Source organism: Meles meles, chromosome 4, assembly GCF_922984935.1.
Source record: "Meles meles chromosome 4, mMelMel3.1 paternal haplotype, whole genome shotgun sequence".
Taxonomy (NCBI): Eukaryota; Metazoa; Chordata; class Mammalia; order Carnivora; family Mustelidae; genus Meles; species Meles meles.
Window position 1 is genome coordinate 44,586,167 of NC_060069.1, and position 18,967 is coordinate 44,605,133.

At 34.5% G+C, this 18,967-nt stretch overlaps 1 protein-coding gene across 17 annotated transcripts in view; it reads right to left on the reverse strand.

Moving 5' to 3' along the window:
• Positions 1 to 18,967, reverse strand: part of DLG1 (discs large MAGUK scaffold protein 1) — a 257,847-nt gene that overhangs the window by 133,511 nt on the left and 105,369 nt on the right. For 12 of the 17 annotated variants that reach the window (XM_046001681.1, XM_046001679.1, XM_046001684.1 and 9 more), the window contains exon 5: positions 17,259 to 17,423. In XM_046001681.1, the coding sequence (XP_045857637.1) occupies positions 17,259 to 17,423 (165 nt within the window). Of the gene's footprint in view, positions 1 to 8,044; positions 8,414 to 17,258; positions 17,424 to 18,967 lie in introns of those variants that run through there. The other 5 variants (XM_046001696.1, XM_046001693.1, XM_046001694.1 and 2 more) reach the window with 5 other exon arrangements.

Here is an 18,967-nt window from a genome sequence, read left to right on the forward strand (position 1 = left end):
TCAATTCCTCTGTCTGAAGGTACCAGAGTTTATTTATCCATTCACCCACTGAAGGACAGTTTGGTTCCTTGCAAGTTCTGACAATCATAAATAAAGGTGCTATAAACACGTGTGCAGGTTTTCATGTGGACATAAGTTTTTAACACATCTGGGTAAATACTAAGGAGTGCAATGCCGGACTGTATGGTCAATTTGGTATTTTTAAAAGGCTTATATAACCATTGTAACAATTATTTTTTTTTGTTTAATCTTCATCTCTACACTTTTCTAAAGTGTCCTACTGTACAAATGACTGGGTCTTAAACATTGTTTGAACAAATTTTTAGTGGGTACATATAGATTCCCTGTAAGAAATTCCACAATATTCTTCAGGTGAAAAAGGGAACAATTAATTTCTAAATCTGAGTCATGGTACCAATCTTACCACTTAGCTTTAGTGGTCTTTTGAGTGGGCAATTAAACTTTGCCAACAGGCAGCACCTCACAACCAGTATAGAAGAGTTTTTAATCCCAACCTTGGTTTCTTGGTCTGTCAATACTCAAAGGAGACTATTTCTAACTATTCTCCTAGAAACTATCCTATCAGGATCAGCATTTCCGAAGTAGTTTAAGAGGACTGTCTACCTACTTTATATATACTCTAGTTTAATACAAAGGCAATATATTGCTGAACATAACCCATTTCATTCCTTAGAGGTGAAGAAAAATATATTAATTTGACAGAACACTTCAAAATACAACTGTCATTAGGCATGAGTCTAAATGTATGAAACATGTATTGAGGAAGGTTAGGCCAATTCAAAACGGTCCAAGGTGGAGATGTCTTGGTGTGACTATTCAGACCTGCTGCCTAGTGAGAAAAATCAGCAGATAAATGGCTATAAATGACGAACCATATGCCTCTGTTTGCCTGGTAAGTCTGTATTTATGCCTGTTGTCCCATTTTACTTATTAATAGTTTTCTCTTTCCATCAAAAGTACTCCAGTTTGGTTGATGTGTTACACAGTCATCCTAATTACAATGAAATTAAATGGTTTCTCTCTCTTTTCTCTCCGCTCACCTCCTCATGAGTATCTCTTCCCGGAGGGGTAAAGAGGAAGAGAATCATCAGCTAGAGGATCAGAATAACACTAGATAAAGGGTGATATATGGTTCATAGAAGGTCTAAGGGAGAAATTCTGAGGAACATAAAAATTTATGATAGTAAAGAATCAGACAGTATTGAAGACTATAAGGAAACAATTTTGTAAAGGTAAGAAGACAGTAATGTTCAGAGTGAAAGAGAACCTGTAACCTAAGTAAGTATCTTGGAAGGCCCTGTGAAAAGGTACAGATAAGGAGATATCTGAAGGCAGTGAGGGGGAAGAAGGGAACATCAAGATAAAGGCTCTTAGATGGTCACATCAGATATATTTGAGGAATAGGAACAAGGCCAGTATAACCAGAGTTAAGTGAAGGAGCAGTAGCAAACATGACTGGATGCACTTCTGGGATGAGATCATATAGGCATTTTGGTCTGTAGTTAAGAAGGATTTAGAATTTTACTATAAATTGGATCAGAAGCCACAGAAGGGTTAAAAATAAAGTACTGATATTCTCAAAGGATGACGCTGGCTAATGGGTGAACAGACTGTTGAAAGAATGGAGACAGGAAGACCAGTAAGAGGTCTACTGCTGTAGTTAAGGCAGCAAATTAAATAATTTAAAACTAGTAGTTCTGGAAATTCTAAAAAGTGGCCACATCATAAATATATCCTGGACATAGAGCCAATAGGATCTGCTGTTAGACTGAATGTGGACCAAAGGAAAAAATAATAGAAAATGATTCCAAGAGTTTCTATCTTCAGCATCTCAGTGAGTGATGATGAAAGAAGATGATGGGGAGAACAATAAAATTAGACACTTGTTTTTGACATGTTAACTTTCAGATATTTAATCCAAGTGCAGATACTGAACAGGAAGTTAAATATACAAGTCTAGTGTACGAGGATTAGCTCTGGGCTAAAGATACAAATACTGATGTTTTTTAGAGGCACAGGACTGGATGAGATCACCTGAAATGTGAGTATAAAAAGCTAGAAGCTCAAGGACTGAGCCCTGAGGCACTCTAACATTTAGTGGTAGAAAGAGGAGGAGAATACTGCAAAGGAAACTGAATTTGGGAGAATACTGAAAAGGTAGTGTTCAAGAGTCAAAGGCAAAAGGAATTTAAAGGAGGGAACAGTCAGTTGTGTAAAAGCTGTTGTGGGGTCAAGTAAAACAAAAACTTTGAACCAATCATTGGATTTGACAATCCACTCCAAAAGAGGCTTTTCTGGTTGGTTGTTTTAATGAGAGGTATTAGAAGAGGCATATATGCTGATGAGAACGATTCAGGAGGAGAAAGACAGGTAATGCAGTGAAGACAGAATTGCAGAAGTTCTTGAATAGTCCAAGGGACCAAGAAGTGAAAGGTGAGCTGTAGGAATACAGATGGATCATTCATTTTAACAAGGTAGAATAAAGAGTTAAGATCATCAACTGAGAATGAGGGCCAGGCAGTGACTACTGGAAATTTAATGTGCAGCTTTGGAGCCAGTGTGTAGGAGACAAAGTTGCAATTAACCAAGGTTGAATCTTACCAATGAAGTGACAGAGGGGCAACAGTTAATGAAAGGCAGCACTCTGAGTCATGGACCAAGGAATCTGAGTGAGGCAAGGAGGGAAGTGAAAGCATGAAAGGAGTGATAGATAATAGAAAATTATGCTGAAGGTCTTCAGAAGATAAATTTTTTTTTAAAAAATCACTGTAATAGGGGAAGTGAGCTAAAAAGAAAGTAAGTGCTAGTCAGACAGTTTGAAATGCTTGCAACTAAGATTTTGTAAGTGTATAGTCAATGGTAATAAGGTTTTAAATGTAACTATTTAAGCAGATCACCCAAGTGAAAGAAAAGACAAGGTTCCTAGGGATAAGGATATCAAAGAATTGAGAAAGTCAAGATTTTGGATAGATCATACAAGGATACTGAAAATCACTAAGAATAATTAACAGGAATAGTGGGCAGAAAAAAGACAGTAAACCAGGTGTTCAAATCATCCATGAGCAGGAGTGACTGAGAGAGATGAAGATGACTAGAAAAGGAGGGGAAGTGGAAAATATTATCTGATGCCATCTACATTTTTTTTAAAGAGAGAGGAAATACAGTCATCCACAAATATCATTGATAAGCAAGAAAGACAGACAAAATTTCCACTTTTTGCGAGGATATAGTACAAAACAGTATCCTCAGGGAAATGCCAGGTGTCTGAGAGAAAAAAAAGGGTGATCCATCACAAAGAGTTTGAGGATAAGGAAATGAATGAGAGTGATCTGGAAGGTTTGGACTTTTTGGGGTGATTAAGGGCAAAAGGATATAGAGTATAAAATTAGTCCTGATGATACACCTAGGAAAGCTTGGTAAAAGATGAACAATCAGGGGCGCCTGGGTGGCTCAGTGGGTTGAGCCGCTGCCTTCGGCTCGGGTCATGATCTCAGCGTCCTGGGATCGAGTCCCACATCGGGCTCTCTGCTCGGCAGGGAGCCTGCTTCCCTCTCTCTCTCTCTCTGTCTGCCTCTCTGCCTACTTGTAATCTCTCTCTCACTGTCAAATAAATAAATAAAATCTTTAAAAAAAAAAAAAAGATGAACAATCAATTAACTTAGTTGTCTACTTGTGACTTGTTTAACAATTTGCAAAAGGGAATGTTGGGAGGAGAGGAAAAGTCAGGGAATTTGAGGTCTTACCAAGAAGTGAGGTGCTCTTTAGGCCCACCTCCCCTTAAATTCTACAATTAAAGGTGCTGAGGTTTGGAATTCTTAAAAAAGTACATGGCTGTACTTACAGTTAACTTATTCAGTCAACACAATTTACTGAATATCTGAATAAAGTGCACTACCCTGGGTGGTTTAATTCCTAATTATCTATACTTGAATTTGTTCATGGGCTATCAAAAGTTAAGTAATCTAAAGAGAAAATAATAATATTAGTAATAGCTGCCAGGCACTGTTCAAAGTATGATACATATATTAAATAATTTAATAGAATTAACTCATGAGGTTGAGAGTATTATATACATTTTTGGACAATATATCCAATGCACATCTCTACAGAATTAAATCCTTGATAATCTAGACTGTATCTGTTTAGGACAAACAGTATTCTTTTTATACAAATTAGCCTATATATTTTTCCACACATGGGTATCTGAAAAGTGTTTTCCTGCATTTTAATGCAGGACAGGTTTTTCCTCTAAAAAGACTATTCAATTCTTAAAATTTTATTGTTCTTCTTCAATTATGATAAGTCATCATATCTGTTCCATTCACTCCTAGAAAAGAACTTTATTGTTTTCAGCTCAACTTGGCATGTCAGTTGTTGGGGGAAGGGCAGAATTTATAATGGCTATTTATAATGATCCATGCTAGGGATTTTTAGGTGGTCCAAATTACAGGCACAGCTGCTAAATACACATTCAAAGTGACCTACCACTTCACAGCTGTTCTAAGTTTATATGACTACTATACTCATTAATAAACACTGATATCACCAAGAAGGCTAATCAAGTAGCAAAGACTAGAAATACTGGAGTTCTTTTAAAACCCTCATGAATTTAAAAATTGGTCCTAGTCTGGAATAGAGGTGAGTATGCTAAATAGGACAGGGCAGATTGGTATTAAGTGATCCTAAATGAAGAATAGGGGAAATTCTGAGGTAAAGACATGAGGAAGGTTTGACAACATGTAGGCCCTTTTTTTCTGTAGTAATTATTCAAAATTAAGAACATAAGTAGTATGAAGCGCAAAATAGAAAAACTTACAACAAAGTACAAAAAAAAATTAGAAACTCCTCTTAATTTAACATTAAAAAACAAACAAAAACAACAACGCAAGGGCACCTGGCTGCCTCAAATTGGTTAAGTGTCTGCATTCAACTCAGGTCAGGATCCCAGAGTCCTGGGATCAAGCCCCACATAGGGCTCCCTGCTCAGTGAAGAACCTGCTTCTGCTTCTCTCTCTCCCTCTCTCCCTCTACTGCTCCCTCTGCTTGTTATCTGTCAAATAAATAAAATCCTTAAAAAAAAAAAAAAAAAAAAGCAATTCATGTGAACTTCTGGGATATAACCAAATGACAAAAACTAGAAATAGTTTGTAAACTATACAGTTAACATCATTGTGTGGGGACCCAGAGGGGTGAGGAAATCAGGTACATGGGGAATTTGGTGGCCTAAAGTAAACATGAAGAATGGAGGGGAGGATAAGGGAAACAGAGAAAGAAATGGGGTACTGTGAAGAACTAAAGGCACTGGTGAGGGAAGGAAAGTGGATCCAAGAAAAACAGGTACCCAGGAGGTTTAGGATTAGGTACTATATTTTGGAAGGCCATAAACTAACAAGGTTTTGGTGACTGAAATGGAAAATAATCAATTCCATAAACATTTACTGAGCACCAACTATATGCCAAGCCCTACCCTAAAAGTGGGGGGGGGGGGTCTTGCAGAAGTTTATAACTACTTAGCTTCCTTAACATTAAAAAAAAAAAATTAGTGACTTCATACTAAATTCCAGTTATTATAGTAGAAACTGGCACATAATCTGAGTTATGAATATGAGTATTTCTAACACACAAGTAACTTAAATGAATCCCTAAATAAATTTTCTTTTTATTTACAGAAGGTATTTGGGGGTTATTAAATCAGGATAATGACTTTCAAGTTAATAAAACTAGATTTAATAGCAAGTCTCCACACTGCTGAAAGTATCATGCTGCATAGTTACAAGGAATTACATTCAAACTTAAATCTTGCTATCAAATCTTAGAAAAAATATTTCTAACAACAATGAAATAGAAAATCTGGTTATCATTGCTGCTATTTATCAATTACAGAACAAAACACTATCATAGTACTATCTTCACAGAAACATAGTATATGTTCAATAAATTACAAAATTTCATTAATCTACTTGTTTTTAACAATATGCAAATCCTTCTGGTGCTAGAAATTAAAAACTGTCAGCCATGGGTCAGTAGATGAAACAGAAAAATGTGGTCTAGCATCAGTCAAGATCCAAATCTGTCTAATGTTCTATCTTGGTCCCATCATATTTTATCTAGTAAAATGAATTCCAGTGAGTTACAACAGAAGACTTGGATATATAAAATATCCCAATCATCAGTTAGAAAAATATATAGAATGAAAAATGGTATTATGGTACTTTAGAGCAGGAGAAATAAAAGCTAAAATCTTTGACCTAATGTTTATACTTCTAAAAATGAAATACAAAGGTAATGAAAGACAAGTAAAAAAGAAGTATGAAAGAAATAAAAACTAAGTCATTTATCAGTATAACAAATGGTTTGAACCAAATGGGAGTAAAATAAAATTTTAAATGGCTTTGTAGGATGAATTGTGAAGTTTTTATTGAAATTATAACTCTACTTTAGTACAATATAATAAGCAGCTTTTTCTCCAATTCCTAAGTAATTATAATGTAATTCTGTGGTTTTGATAGTTTTATATGTAAACTATTTTGCTTGCCTTTTCATTTGTATGCCCCTAATAAGATTATGTATCAGTGGTAGTGTGTATGTATACATATACAGTACTGTGTACTTACATAAACCTCATGTAAATTTTAAAAAGTTTTTAGCACATCTTTTTCTATTAACAATAGAAAGTATCATTTAATATTAATCTATTAGGAATTAACAACACCAAGCCTTAGTTTTTGCATCCCTTTTTGGTATGTATAATTGCAGTCAAATCAAGTTAGTTAAATTCTTCAGGCAGTATTCAATCTAAGAGTTAAATCATATCACTGCTTCTGAAGTTCTGATTAAAGCTAACATCAGTGCCTATATAAGAACATTTAATGATCCCTTCTAGCCCAGTAATTCCATTTCTCTCACACATGTTGGAAAAATAAATACAATTTCTTACTTAAGAAATTTGACAATATTTTAAAATCAAAACTATTGAAAGATTAATTCTGGTAACCAAAAGCAAGAAAGAAGCTGTTGACAGTTTATTGTGCTGCTTCTAATTATTTAAAAAAGATGGTTTTAAAGAAATTTATTTTAAAAAGCACTAGGATATGTGTATAAATTTTATTAAGTATTACTGATGTGAAAGGACAAAAGCAATCTCCCCTTGTTTTTAAATTAGACTATTTCTTATCCTTTCATTTTTACTAAAGTTTAATATCTACAGAAAATATTTTAAAATATAGTCCCCCAACCTCCTTTAATGACAAATAAATATTTCACTTAAATTACTATTGATTTCTATTCCCCCATTATTTTAATACTCATTTCCTCAAAAAGATTTGGTTTTATGTGATCTTTTTTTTAAGTTAGGAGATTGTTAGTGTTGCTCATCTCTAAACTATCAACTGACTATCTGAAAAAAAATATTACTATAATTGTGTAGTTACACAAGCTTAATGCTTTTAAATTAACCCTAGATAACATATATTTATAGAAATGGAAAGATTAACTAAATTCCTTGAATAAACCATAATTATAACTTCATAAGATATAAGTATATAGCAACAGTAAACTGTATTCAATTTATTCTCAAAACACTAGAAAATAAAAATCTTTCTGTATCTTGTTTGTTTACCATAACAATCTTCCTAAGGTTATCTAATGACATACAGAAGCTAAAGTGGTTTTTTTTTTGGTTAGACATTGTACTTTATAGCATTTAACAGCCTAAAAATAAGGAGACAAGCATTATTAATTTACACTGTAATTTATCAATGGTTTGTATTTTTAGAGAAGTCCCTCAACAGAATCAGAGCCTGTATTGTTTGGTATTACATAAGAGCAAAAGAGAAAATATTTTTTGTTTCCCCTTTCATGCTAAAGACCTACACAGATGGACTGAAAACATGCATTTCTGCACATCCAAGGTTTCAGTGCCTAAGACTATATTTTAAATAATAAGAAATCTATATTAAATCAACTGCAAAGCAAACATAAACCAAAAATATATTGAAAATAATTCCAACAAGTGGTATGTTACCTGGGTGGAGCTGGTGGCTACCGAGATGCAGTCAATAAAGCTGTGTCTTCGAGTAAAAAATGCAACTATCTGCTGCCAGCGTGAAGGTTCTGGCTCAGCCTGCAGTTCATCTGATGAACCCTTTTTTGCCCAATGTTTCTGCTTTGGGCCTACTGAGCCATGGCTAGAGCTAGTATTGCCTCCTCGACTGGCGCGAGAGTATAGAAGTGTGTTGTTCCCGAAAATGTAATTCATCTCTGCAGCCCTGCAGGTGGTTGCCAAGCAGTCTTACTTCTCTACCAGCTGCTGAGTGGTGAATGATCGGTAAAAACTGCAGCTAGAATTACAGCAGCATCACTTGTAGATCAGGGAAAATAAAAATCTTGAGAAATGATGCTCATTTTCTCTGTAATTTCTTCCCATGAAAGAGCTTGTATCTTCCCTCTGTACCTGTTAGTTGTATGATGGCTGAGTTTATATTTGCAGACAAAAAGGACGGCATAAGGTTGATGGCTTTCTCATGATTATTTTTTCACCAGCGTCTGCAGGAACCAAAAGCTGTTCTTTTGTTAGCTGATAACTAGAGGGAATGAAATCCAGGAAGTGAGGTCGATTAGCAGGTAAAGAAGGATGTTATAAACACTGGACTACCAAGACCCTTTGGGGATGCCTATTTTAATGCACAGGGTGGAGAAACCCTGGATTACGAAGTTTCAATCTTAGTCTGTAGTAAAATCCAGCGTCATCTTCACTGCTTAAATAATTATAAATATGAACTGAATTCAAATATACAAGATGATTTTCTTGCCAATAGTTCTGACTGTTTAATTTTACTGAAGGAGCCTTTGTCATTCACATACAAATTTCCACATCAGGAAGGAGCTCACATTAATTAGGCTCTAAGTTTTTTAAAGGTACTATTTTCATTCAACTCTGAGGATCTAATGCTAGAGGAAAATCCATTTGTAATATGGCATGATCATTTTACGTAATATATTGGTTCTTAATGCTTTGATAATTGAGTCTGGAGGCAAAAACAGATTAATCAGCAAAATAAATATTTGACTTCTGAACTTCTGTGATTAAAAAAAACTTAAATTATTACTATCATTTCTCTCATATATTATAAACACTTAGATTAATAAGTTATAAATTTTTAAAAATGCCAAAGAATTAAAGTAAATTTTTTGTTTTAAAATCAGCAAAGCATGTTTTATCCAACACTACATTTATACTCTGAGGTTCAACTAAATAATATTGTTTGATTGCTAGACCGACATTTTCTAACATTTAATATCTAGGTCTGTGTTTTTCAACATAGTAGTCTACCTCAGAATCACCTAGGATGCTGTTTAAAAATGCAAACTGGTATCCCCTCTCCTCACCAGAATTTTTTAGAGTAAGAGGGATCCTGAAATTTTCATTTTTAAAAAAGGCCCTTAAGTGACTCGAGCAACCTCAAGTTTAAGAAGCAGAGATTTGTAACTCTGCCCTGCTAATATTGCTACATTATTTTATAATATGTGGTCATTTTAAAACACTATATGAATAAAAATGACATTTGATAATGTACTAATGGTTGAGTAATTTAGTTTTTAAGTTGATACAAGTACATCACAAATCCCAACCTCAGCCATATACTTTTTCAGATGTGGACTGACAAAAAATCTTGCTTACTATGTGCTTACTGCACCAACTAAATGAAATCTATTGGAAAGTAGAAACTGTGACCTCCAGATTCATTGAAAATCCTGATTCAGCAAGCAAAGATGCTAATACTCTCTCTCTGATTCCATCCCTAAGATACAGACACATGCCCAAAAGAGGTGAGTCATGTGGGACTCTCTGAAAGCTAAGATGCTTTCTGACAGAGATTATAGCACAAAGTTTGGTGCTTCTTCCCAAGGACTCTGCAGATAGTAGTTGGCAATTTTGTGACCCTAGACAGACTGGTCCTATCCATCTGGGGTTAAAGCAACAGAGGAAAACACTAAGGGTAAACAGAGAACTAAGAATCCTCTGAAGGAAAAAAAAATTAAACCTCTTTAAAAAAACACAGTAATATGGACCACATATTTAATAAACAACTGGCTAGTGTGGTTTATATAATTGGTTTGGCTCCAAAAGATGTGCCTTGATGATCCATGTCTGATGAAAATCCAAGATGGGGGAACCCTAGAACTGATATAAGTTCTGTTATTCTGGATTGGTATGGATGAAGATATTGTACACAAATGCTGAATGAAACTTCCTACTCACACTGCAAACAATAACAACACAGACCATGAATACTAAGCCATTTGTGTACACAGATTTCTTATCCCAGGAAGCCAAAGAGCTCAAAAACAATCTAATGCTGATATCCCGTATACCCCCTAAGTACCGGCAAAAGTACTTTTCAAGGCACAGATTTTGTAATCAAATCCACTGACATTAAAAAGCAGCTCTGAGTTTTGAGAAAGGCTTCTTTATCAAAATAACCCATTACCTGTACTACAAAAATCTAGGATCATCTCATCCATTGCCCAGTAGTCAATGGATGCATACAAAACCGTATGTGTACTTAAACCATAAATGGTTTCATATGATTTGACTGGGAGATCAAAGGTGACCAATTCCTCACTGATACCTGCTTTAGAACAGCCCTACTCATATAGCGGAGCCAAAAAATAAACTCTATTCCATTAAAACAAAATTTAAGCTCATTACGGAACTTGGAAAGTCTATTTAAAGTAATGAATTAAAAAAATACACAATGTCGAAATCACTGAATAACTATTAACATTTTAATGATTTAAATATTTTTTCTGTGCAGTTTACTTTTTTCCGCAAAATGATAGAGTCTATAATAGAACCCTAAACAATAAAGCTTAAGTAAACTGAGCATATCCATTTAATGATTACATAACCAAAAATACAATTATGAAGAATTTGTAACTGTGAGAAATTTATTTTGTAATATTAAATGCAAGTAAGGACCATTCAAAAATATATGTAGAATAGATAGGCCCCCAATTATTTGTTTACCATTCAAACTCACAAAAAAGCCTATTCAAGTCTTCAGGTATAGTAACAAAAGCAAGGATTAAATAATCTCAATGAAAAACTTAAAAGGTTGAGAAGAAAAACAATAATGAAATTCTAAAATACTAAAAAAAAAAAATCACTAAGTAACTACAAAGCTACTATACTGTAAATGCAACTTAATAGGCATTTTCCTTATACTTTTCTCTTTATGACCTGGCTTATTAATTTTCAAAACGTGAAACTCTACTAAGATAAGACTTAAAAATCTTTTTTCTACCTAATGTATTTAAACAAAACAAAAAACACACAGTTCACTTTTCTCACTACCCTGCCTCTTATAACCACCAATATTTTTATCCATGTTATAAAAGAGATCACTGGTTATTTATCTTTCTCTGACTTATTTCACTTAGCATAATGCCCTCAAGGTCCATCCATGTTGTCCCAAATGGCAAAATTTCATTCTCTTTTACCACATATATCATATTTTCTTCTTTCCTTGATGGATCTTAGATTATTTCCATATCTTGCCTACTATAAATAATATTATAATGAATAAGAGGGTGCATATATATCTTTTTGAATTAGTGTTTTCATTTTCTTCAAATTAATACAACAGAAGTAGATCTTCTGATCATATGATAGCTTTATTTTTAATTTTCTGAGGAACCACCCATACTGTTTTCCACAACAGTTTCAACAATTTATACATTCTCACCGACAATGCATGAGGGTTTCCTTTACGGCATCTACTTGCCACACTTATTATTTCTTATCATTTTGTTAAGAGTCATTCTAACAGGTGTGAGGTAGTATCTTGTGGTTTTGATTTGCACTTCCCTGATGACTGATGATGCTGAGCATCTATGTTTTCATGTACCTGTCAGCCTTGTCGTCTTTGGAAAAATGTCTCCTCAGATCTTTTGACATTTTTAAATCAGTTGTTTGTTTTTTTTGTTATTGAGTTGAATCAGTTCTTTATGTATTTTGGATATTAGCCCCTTATCAGATTTGTGATTCATCATTATTTTCTCCCATTCAGTAGTATGCTTTTTCATCTTGCTGGCACAGCTTCCTCTGCTGTGCAGAAGCTTTTTAGTTTGATGTAGTCCCAGTAGTTTGCTTTTGCTACTTTTGCTTTTGGTGTCAGATTCCAAAAATCGTCACGAAGACCTATGTCAAGGCGATTACTACCTATGTTTTCTTCTAGGGGTTTTCCCCTAGAACAAAGCTGAGAAGACTGATGACACAGATTGGTTATTTGCTTAGAAAAACTCTGCTCATTTATACGCACAAATCCTTTCTGTAAGAGCACCATCTTGTGGTCAAATTGTATGCAGACCATAAGATTACCTTAATATACCAGAGCCATCCAAAAAAGATAAAATTCAACATTTTAATATATTCCATAGATGTCAAAACAAAATTGATTTCAAAAGTACCCACTTAAAATAGGTAAGACTCTATTCAATAGGCATATATTTGCTTATGTCTATTTTTCTGCTACCCTCATTTCTCAACAATATTTGAAAAACTACCAACTACTGCTAGTGATCTCATTAGCAGTGATCTGCTAGTATTCTCAATACTACTGGATGAAATGTACCCAGGCTAGCTGATATACATATTTAAAATAATTATCTGCTCACATACTCTGTTCTATCTTCGATTTCAAGTCCTGCTGAACTATATTTACTTTGCACAATTTGGTTTGAACATAATTTTCCTTGCCATGAAAACAAAAGCCAAATATGAGTTCTTTAATTTCTTCAATCACCAACACAACGTCCCATACTAAGCAGTACACCTACTGTCCTCCTTATCAATTCATCCTGATTTAATCTATTTTGAAATAGGCTGGAGTTTTATTTGTTCAATTTACTGTTCTGACCATTTTTCCTAATTGCCAGCTCATTTTCAGTTTTAGGACTCTTGACACTGTTCTTATTATGATACACTATTATATTCATAACTGTTTAAAAGTTAAACTTTCTTTGAAGATTTCTTATATACCACGAAAATTTACCCACTGTGTCCTTTTCTTCCATAGAATTCTTCACCATTATATTGCCAATTTCTTCCCTGGAACTGCCCAGCACTGGAAAAAAGTTTCCCTTTCAGAGTCTTAAATCATAATTATATTTAGGCTAAATAAGGCTGAATAGAGTAACTTTCAATCACTATCTTATTTCATTCATTTTTTTCAGTAATGAGCATCAGCACCAGTACTGCAAGAACCTGTTAAGATTATTTCATAGCCCATTTCACGGCGGCAAACCCTTCATCGGGCCACTCATCAGCTCAGGATTGAGGTCCCCATTTACTAACAAGTTCCCAAAGCTACAGTATACTGAACTTTCCTGAATTTTTACAGTTTCCTCTGATTATCACCCTGCTACTTTATTTTCCCCAGTAACTGCCTTTCCTCTGAACTGGCATCTTGTTCACACCTTCAACACCTTGTCCTAATGTTCATTTTCTTTTTTTAGAATAGTCCAAAAATTTAATTTTTCTCTTTATTTTTGCATGTTACATACTGTGTTATATCTCTCCATAAAAATATTAATCACTGAAATCTAACAAAGCTACTTGCATAGAGGTTTAATAAATGTTTGTTAAAGGTATGTATTATTCGATAAACAAAACTAATATTCTGGCAGGTGATTTTTTTCCCCAAAATCTTATAATCAACTTTATTCAAAAGTTTTCAAAAATTTAAACCTGACAATAGTCACTGCAAAAGTTCACATCTGCCAGAGACTCATATTGGTTACAGGTGCATTCAATCTTATACTGAGTTAAGCAATGCCCATGGTCAACCATAAGGGCTTTACGTGTACTATAATCTTCACCACAACCTTCCTCATTGTGATTTCACAAATATGCTTGTCTTTCTAAAGCTTACTTTCTAGCAGGAAAACAGACAAAAAGTACACAAGTAAGTGAACCTATAATCTAGTTTGACCTTGAGCACTGAATCCAAGGGCCAGCAACTATCAACCTTCTCCTGAAATTAGTTAAGACTCTCGTTTTTATTTTAAGTTGTCAATTTGCTAAAATATGTATCAGTTTATTTATATTCAACTTTTGAAAAGGGGGTGGGACCCTCACTGCCCACACCCCTGTCAGAATCTGCATACACATGGAAGTAACTACCAAAAGGGTGAGGAGCTGAGAGTGTGCAAATTGACTTTGCATAGTTTGTAACCAACAGAATGACCGGAAATTCAAAACATCAGAAACGAAGAATTATGCTTACCTCGGGAATTTCATGACTCAAGTAATTTAATTCAGTCAAGAGAAAACAGGCATAAATAAGAATAGCATATCCAGCAGGACAGAGTGCTTAGAATTCAAGTGTTCTAAAGTTCTATGTTATTCAGAATGAAGACAGAAGAGATGTACTGACCTTAGTTTTGTAAGTTAAAAATGTATATTAAAATTTCTAGGATAACCATTCAAGGAAGAGAAACACATAACTTCCAAGCAAATAAGATGAGAGATAAGACATGAGAAAATATAATTGAAAGTAAGATATGAAAGGAATAAATGTCTCCTGTTGAGCTAGAGAAGCTGAAGGAACTACATTTTAGAAAGGCTCTATTTCTGCTATTTTTCTGCTAGGGCCCATTTACTCATGTTCTATTGTGCATCTGAGTAAAAGTCAAAGAAGCTATGTTCCCACTCCAAGGAAGAAGCAAGAAAGTTAATTATTTTCTGAGGTTTGTCGCAGGCCCCCAAACACCTGATAACATCTGAGAAGAGTCAGATCCTAAATACATTCCAGGAAGTTAGCTTTGAAAAACTGCAGCTGACTCTGGCATCAATACCTTCTAGTTTTAATGATTTCTAAAATAACACCCATTATTCACCTGTTATTCGCCTCTGATGAGCCCCTACTCTGGATTCCTGAAGGACCACTTATCCTGGAACCCTTTCAAATACAAAGGCTGAGCCCCAAGTGCAGAGACTCATTCTCCTTTCCTTCCTGAGTCCTCCAGATACTATCTTCCACCTGTCACTTGGACTATTCATTCAACTCTGCCTTCACTTTCTCCAGCTCGTGTTTGATTTCTGCCCTGCATGAAGCCAAGCACTCTCTTGCCTGATTCTGAAGGACCCCCACTTCTGGGTTCTCAGACCAAAACTGCCTGTATCACTATGTTTAAAAATTAAGAAACAAATTCATGGGGCAAATAAAATCACAAGGGAAATAAAACAAAATGTTACAATGATTTTTAAAAATTACATGTTAAAACTTGCTGATACAAGTGATATTAAAAGGAAAGTTTACAAACTCCACTACTCCTAGAAAAGGCAGATACTGTTATAATACGTAACTAAAGAAACTAGGGGGGAAAAAAAAGTAAAACCGCCAAACCCAAACAGAATAAACTCAAAAAAAGCAGAAGAGAAAAAACACTGTTAAGAGGAGAAGGGGGATAAGATAAAAGAACTGTCTCTGTCACTAATACCCACCAATTTCTTCCTCTCTGTATCTCTTATTTAGCCTTCCAAGGGAAGGTCAGCTTGCTTCTACCAAACACAACCTTAGTTAATATGTAGGTTATCCACAGATTTATATTTACAGATTTACTTGGAACACATATATTATGTGGGTAAATGTGTGTGTGAAAACAGGGAGGGTGAGGATGACAGTACATGGGGGAGAGACAAAAGAAGATTTTTTTAAAAAGAGATGAATCTTTGAAAAGACCATCTTTTGGCAAGAATGGTCAAGGGGAAGAAAACAAAACAAAGCACAAATAAACATTATGAGGAATGAAAAGGGGGCCATACCTAAATATGCTATAGACAAAACTCCCAGCATATTAATAACAGTATTCTGAAATATAAAATGGACAAATTCCTAGAAAAAATAACCTGCCAAAACTATTAACAGAAAAATCTAAATGGTATAACCATTAAAAATATTAACTAGAAATACTAAATCATCCTTCAAAGAGAATTATAAAACACAGGTTACAGTTTACTAGGAAAAAATAATCCTTATTCACAATGCATACAACCAACAAAAGATTACTATCCAGAATATATAAAGAACTTGTAGGGACACTTGAGGGTTCAGTTGGTTAAGCAGCCGACTCTTCATTTCAGCTCAGGTCATGATCTCAGAGCCCTGGGATCAATCCCCACCTTGGGCTCCACACTCAGAGCAGAGTTTGCTTGAGGATTCTCTTCCCTTTCCTTCTGCCCCTCCCTCTACTCGCTTGCTTACTCTAAATATATAAATGTTTAAAATCAGTAAAAAGGACACCAAAGAAAAAAGAAAAAAAGAAAAAGGACACCAAAGACAAAAAGGAACGAAAATCTTGAGAGGTTATATCACAGAACAGAAAACCTGGATGAGTAATACATACATTCAACCACATTATCAAACAGGGAAATGCACATTAAAATCACAATGAGATACTATTTCAAGTCCCAAACAATGGCAGAAATAAGAATACCAGGTACTGATAAAAATACAGATCAGTTAAAACTCTTTTTATTGCTGCTGAAAATGTAAATTATTTAACTACTTGGAAGATAATCTAGTGTTATCCACAAAGATATGTATACATAACCTATGTTTTAAATAGCACTTTTTATATTCGAAATATTCTGAAAATAATTCAATATCCATCAAAAGTAAGATAAATTATAGTGTATTAATGAAAGAAAAAACTCCAGAGCAGTGAAAACAATCTCAGGAATATAATGTTGAGCAAAAAAGTCAAGCTGACATTATATGCACTATAAATCATTTATATAAAATGTAAAATCAGCAAAATAAATAATATACTGATTGGAGATCTTAATGTGTGCTAGAGCTTTAGAAGAAACCAGGACTGTAGTTATTTCTGAAGGGAGTTTATGTTTGTATTAATGCTCTTTTTCTGTACCTACTAATATTTAAAACACATTTTAAACACTTCAATGTGTAGTATTTGAAATATAATAGTTATTTCCTTTGTGGGAATTTTTAGGCTTAATGACAGTATCACTGAATAAAATTCATTTATAAAATATATCCTTAAAAATGTTTTTAGAATGCTAATAAATATTATGCAATTCCCTATAACTATGAAACCATAAACAAGGGATGAAAATTCTACATGAACAAAGAGTTCTCTCTGAGCATGAGCTATACGAGTAACAAAAGTAATATATAATTCATAGCAACAAAATAAAGTTTTCATCCTACCTTTATTGGTGAAATGTGAGAATGGGAAACAAATCCATGGACATTCTCAATTTCTGACAGGTTCTTCTCTGAGACATGAACTAGTTCCGGACCTATCACCTCATTAGTGATTTGTGGGGAAATGTGCTCTTGAGGAGGTGTATCTTCATCCTGATACCGGTATTTCTGTAAAGAAAATTCAAATATATGAAAAAGTCCTGAAAAGCAAAGTGAGTTCAATTCAAATCATGGTTTCATAACTAGTCAAATAATCAATAATATTGAACTATCTGGAAAGCGTACTGTATAGTTTAATGCATAAAGTCTGAGAAAAATAGGCCTCCGTTTTAATCATACCAGTTTTTAATAAAATATTTGATTATTAAAACTATTTCAGGGGCGCCTGGGTGGCTCAGTCGGTTAAAGCCTCTGCCTTTGACTCAGGTTGTGAGCCCAGGGTTCTGGGATCGAGTCCCGTGTCCGGCTCTCTGCTCAGTGGGGAGTCTGCTTCCCTCTGCCTTGCCTGCCTCTGCCTACTTGTGATCTCTGTCTGTCAAATAAATAAATAAAAAATCTTAAAAAAAAAAAAAAACTATTTCAGATTATGGGAAGATGGCTGAGTGGGAAGCACAAAAAATTTGTCTTTCCACTTAAGACAATTACACAGGAATGATCTGTCTGATGTTAACTATTCTGGAACTGTGGAGTCTGTTGAAGGCTTGCAATTTTCCAGGGGGTTAACTGGGATGGTAAACCGTGATTAATTTAGGTCAGCTTCAGCACTTGTATTCATCACAGTACTGGAAGTTGCACCTAGAGCAATTAGGCAAGAAAAAGAAATGAAAGACACTCAAATTGGAAAGGAAGGAGTAAAATGATCTCTGTTTAGAGATGATATAATATTGTATGTAGAAAACCTTAAAGACTCAGCAAAAAGCTGTCAGAACTAATGAATTCAGCAAAGTAGCTGGATACAAAGTGAACACACAAAAATCAGTTACATTTCTATATACAATCAAAAAAGAAAATTACAAGAACAGTTCTATTTACAGTAGCATCAAAAAGAATAAAATATTTGGGGATAAACAAGGTGAAATACTTGTACAGTGAAAACTATTTAAAACACTGCTGAAAGAAATTAAAGATGACAGAAAAAAAATGGAAGCACATTCTGCGTTTATGGATTGGAAGACTAAATATTGTTAAGATGTCAATACCACCCAAAGCAATTTACAATCCCTGTCAAAATACTAATGAGAATTCTTGCAGAAAGAGAAAAAAACCCATCCTAAAATTCATGTGGCATCTCGAGAAATCTAAATTGCCAAAATAATCATGAATAAGAACAAAGCTGGAAGACTCACACTTCCTCATTTCAAAACTTACTACAAAGCTAAAGTATTCAAACAAGTTTGTATTGGCATAAAGACAAACGTATAGACCAATGGAACAGAATAAAAGTCCAGAAATAAACCTTCACATAAATGGTCAAATTATTTTCAACAAGGGCACTAAGACTACTCAACAGGAAAAACGCAATCTTTTCAACAAGTGGTGCTGGGGAAAGTGGATATCTACACGCAAAAAAATGAAGCTGAGGGGGCGCCTGGGTGGCTCAGTGGGTTAAGCTGCTGCCTTCCGCTCAGGTCATGATCTCAGGGTCCTGGGATAGAGTCCCGCATCGGGCTCTCTGCTCAGCAGGGAGCCTGCTTCCTCCTCTCTCTCTGCCT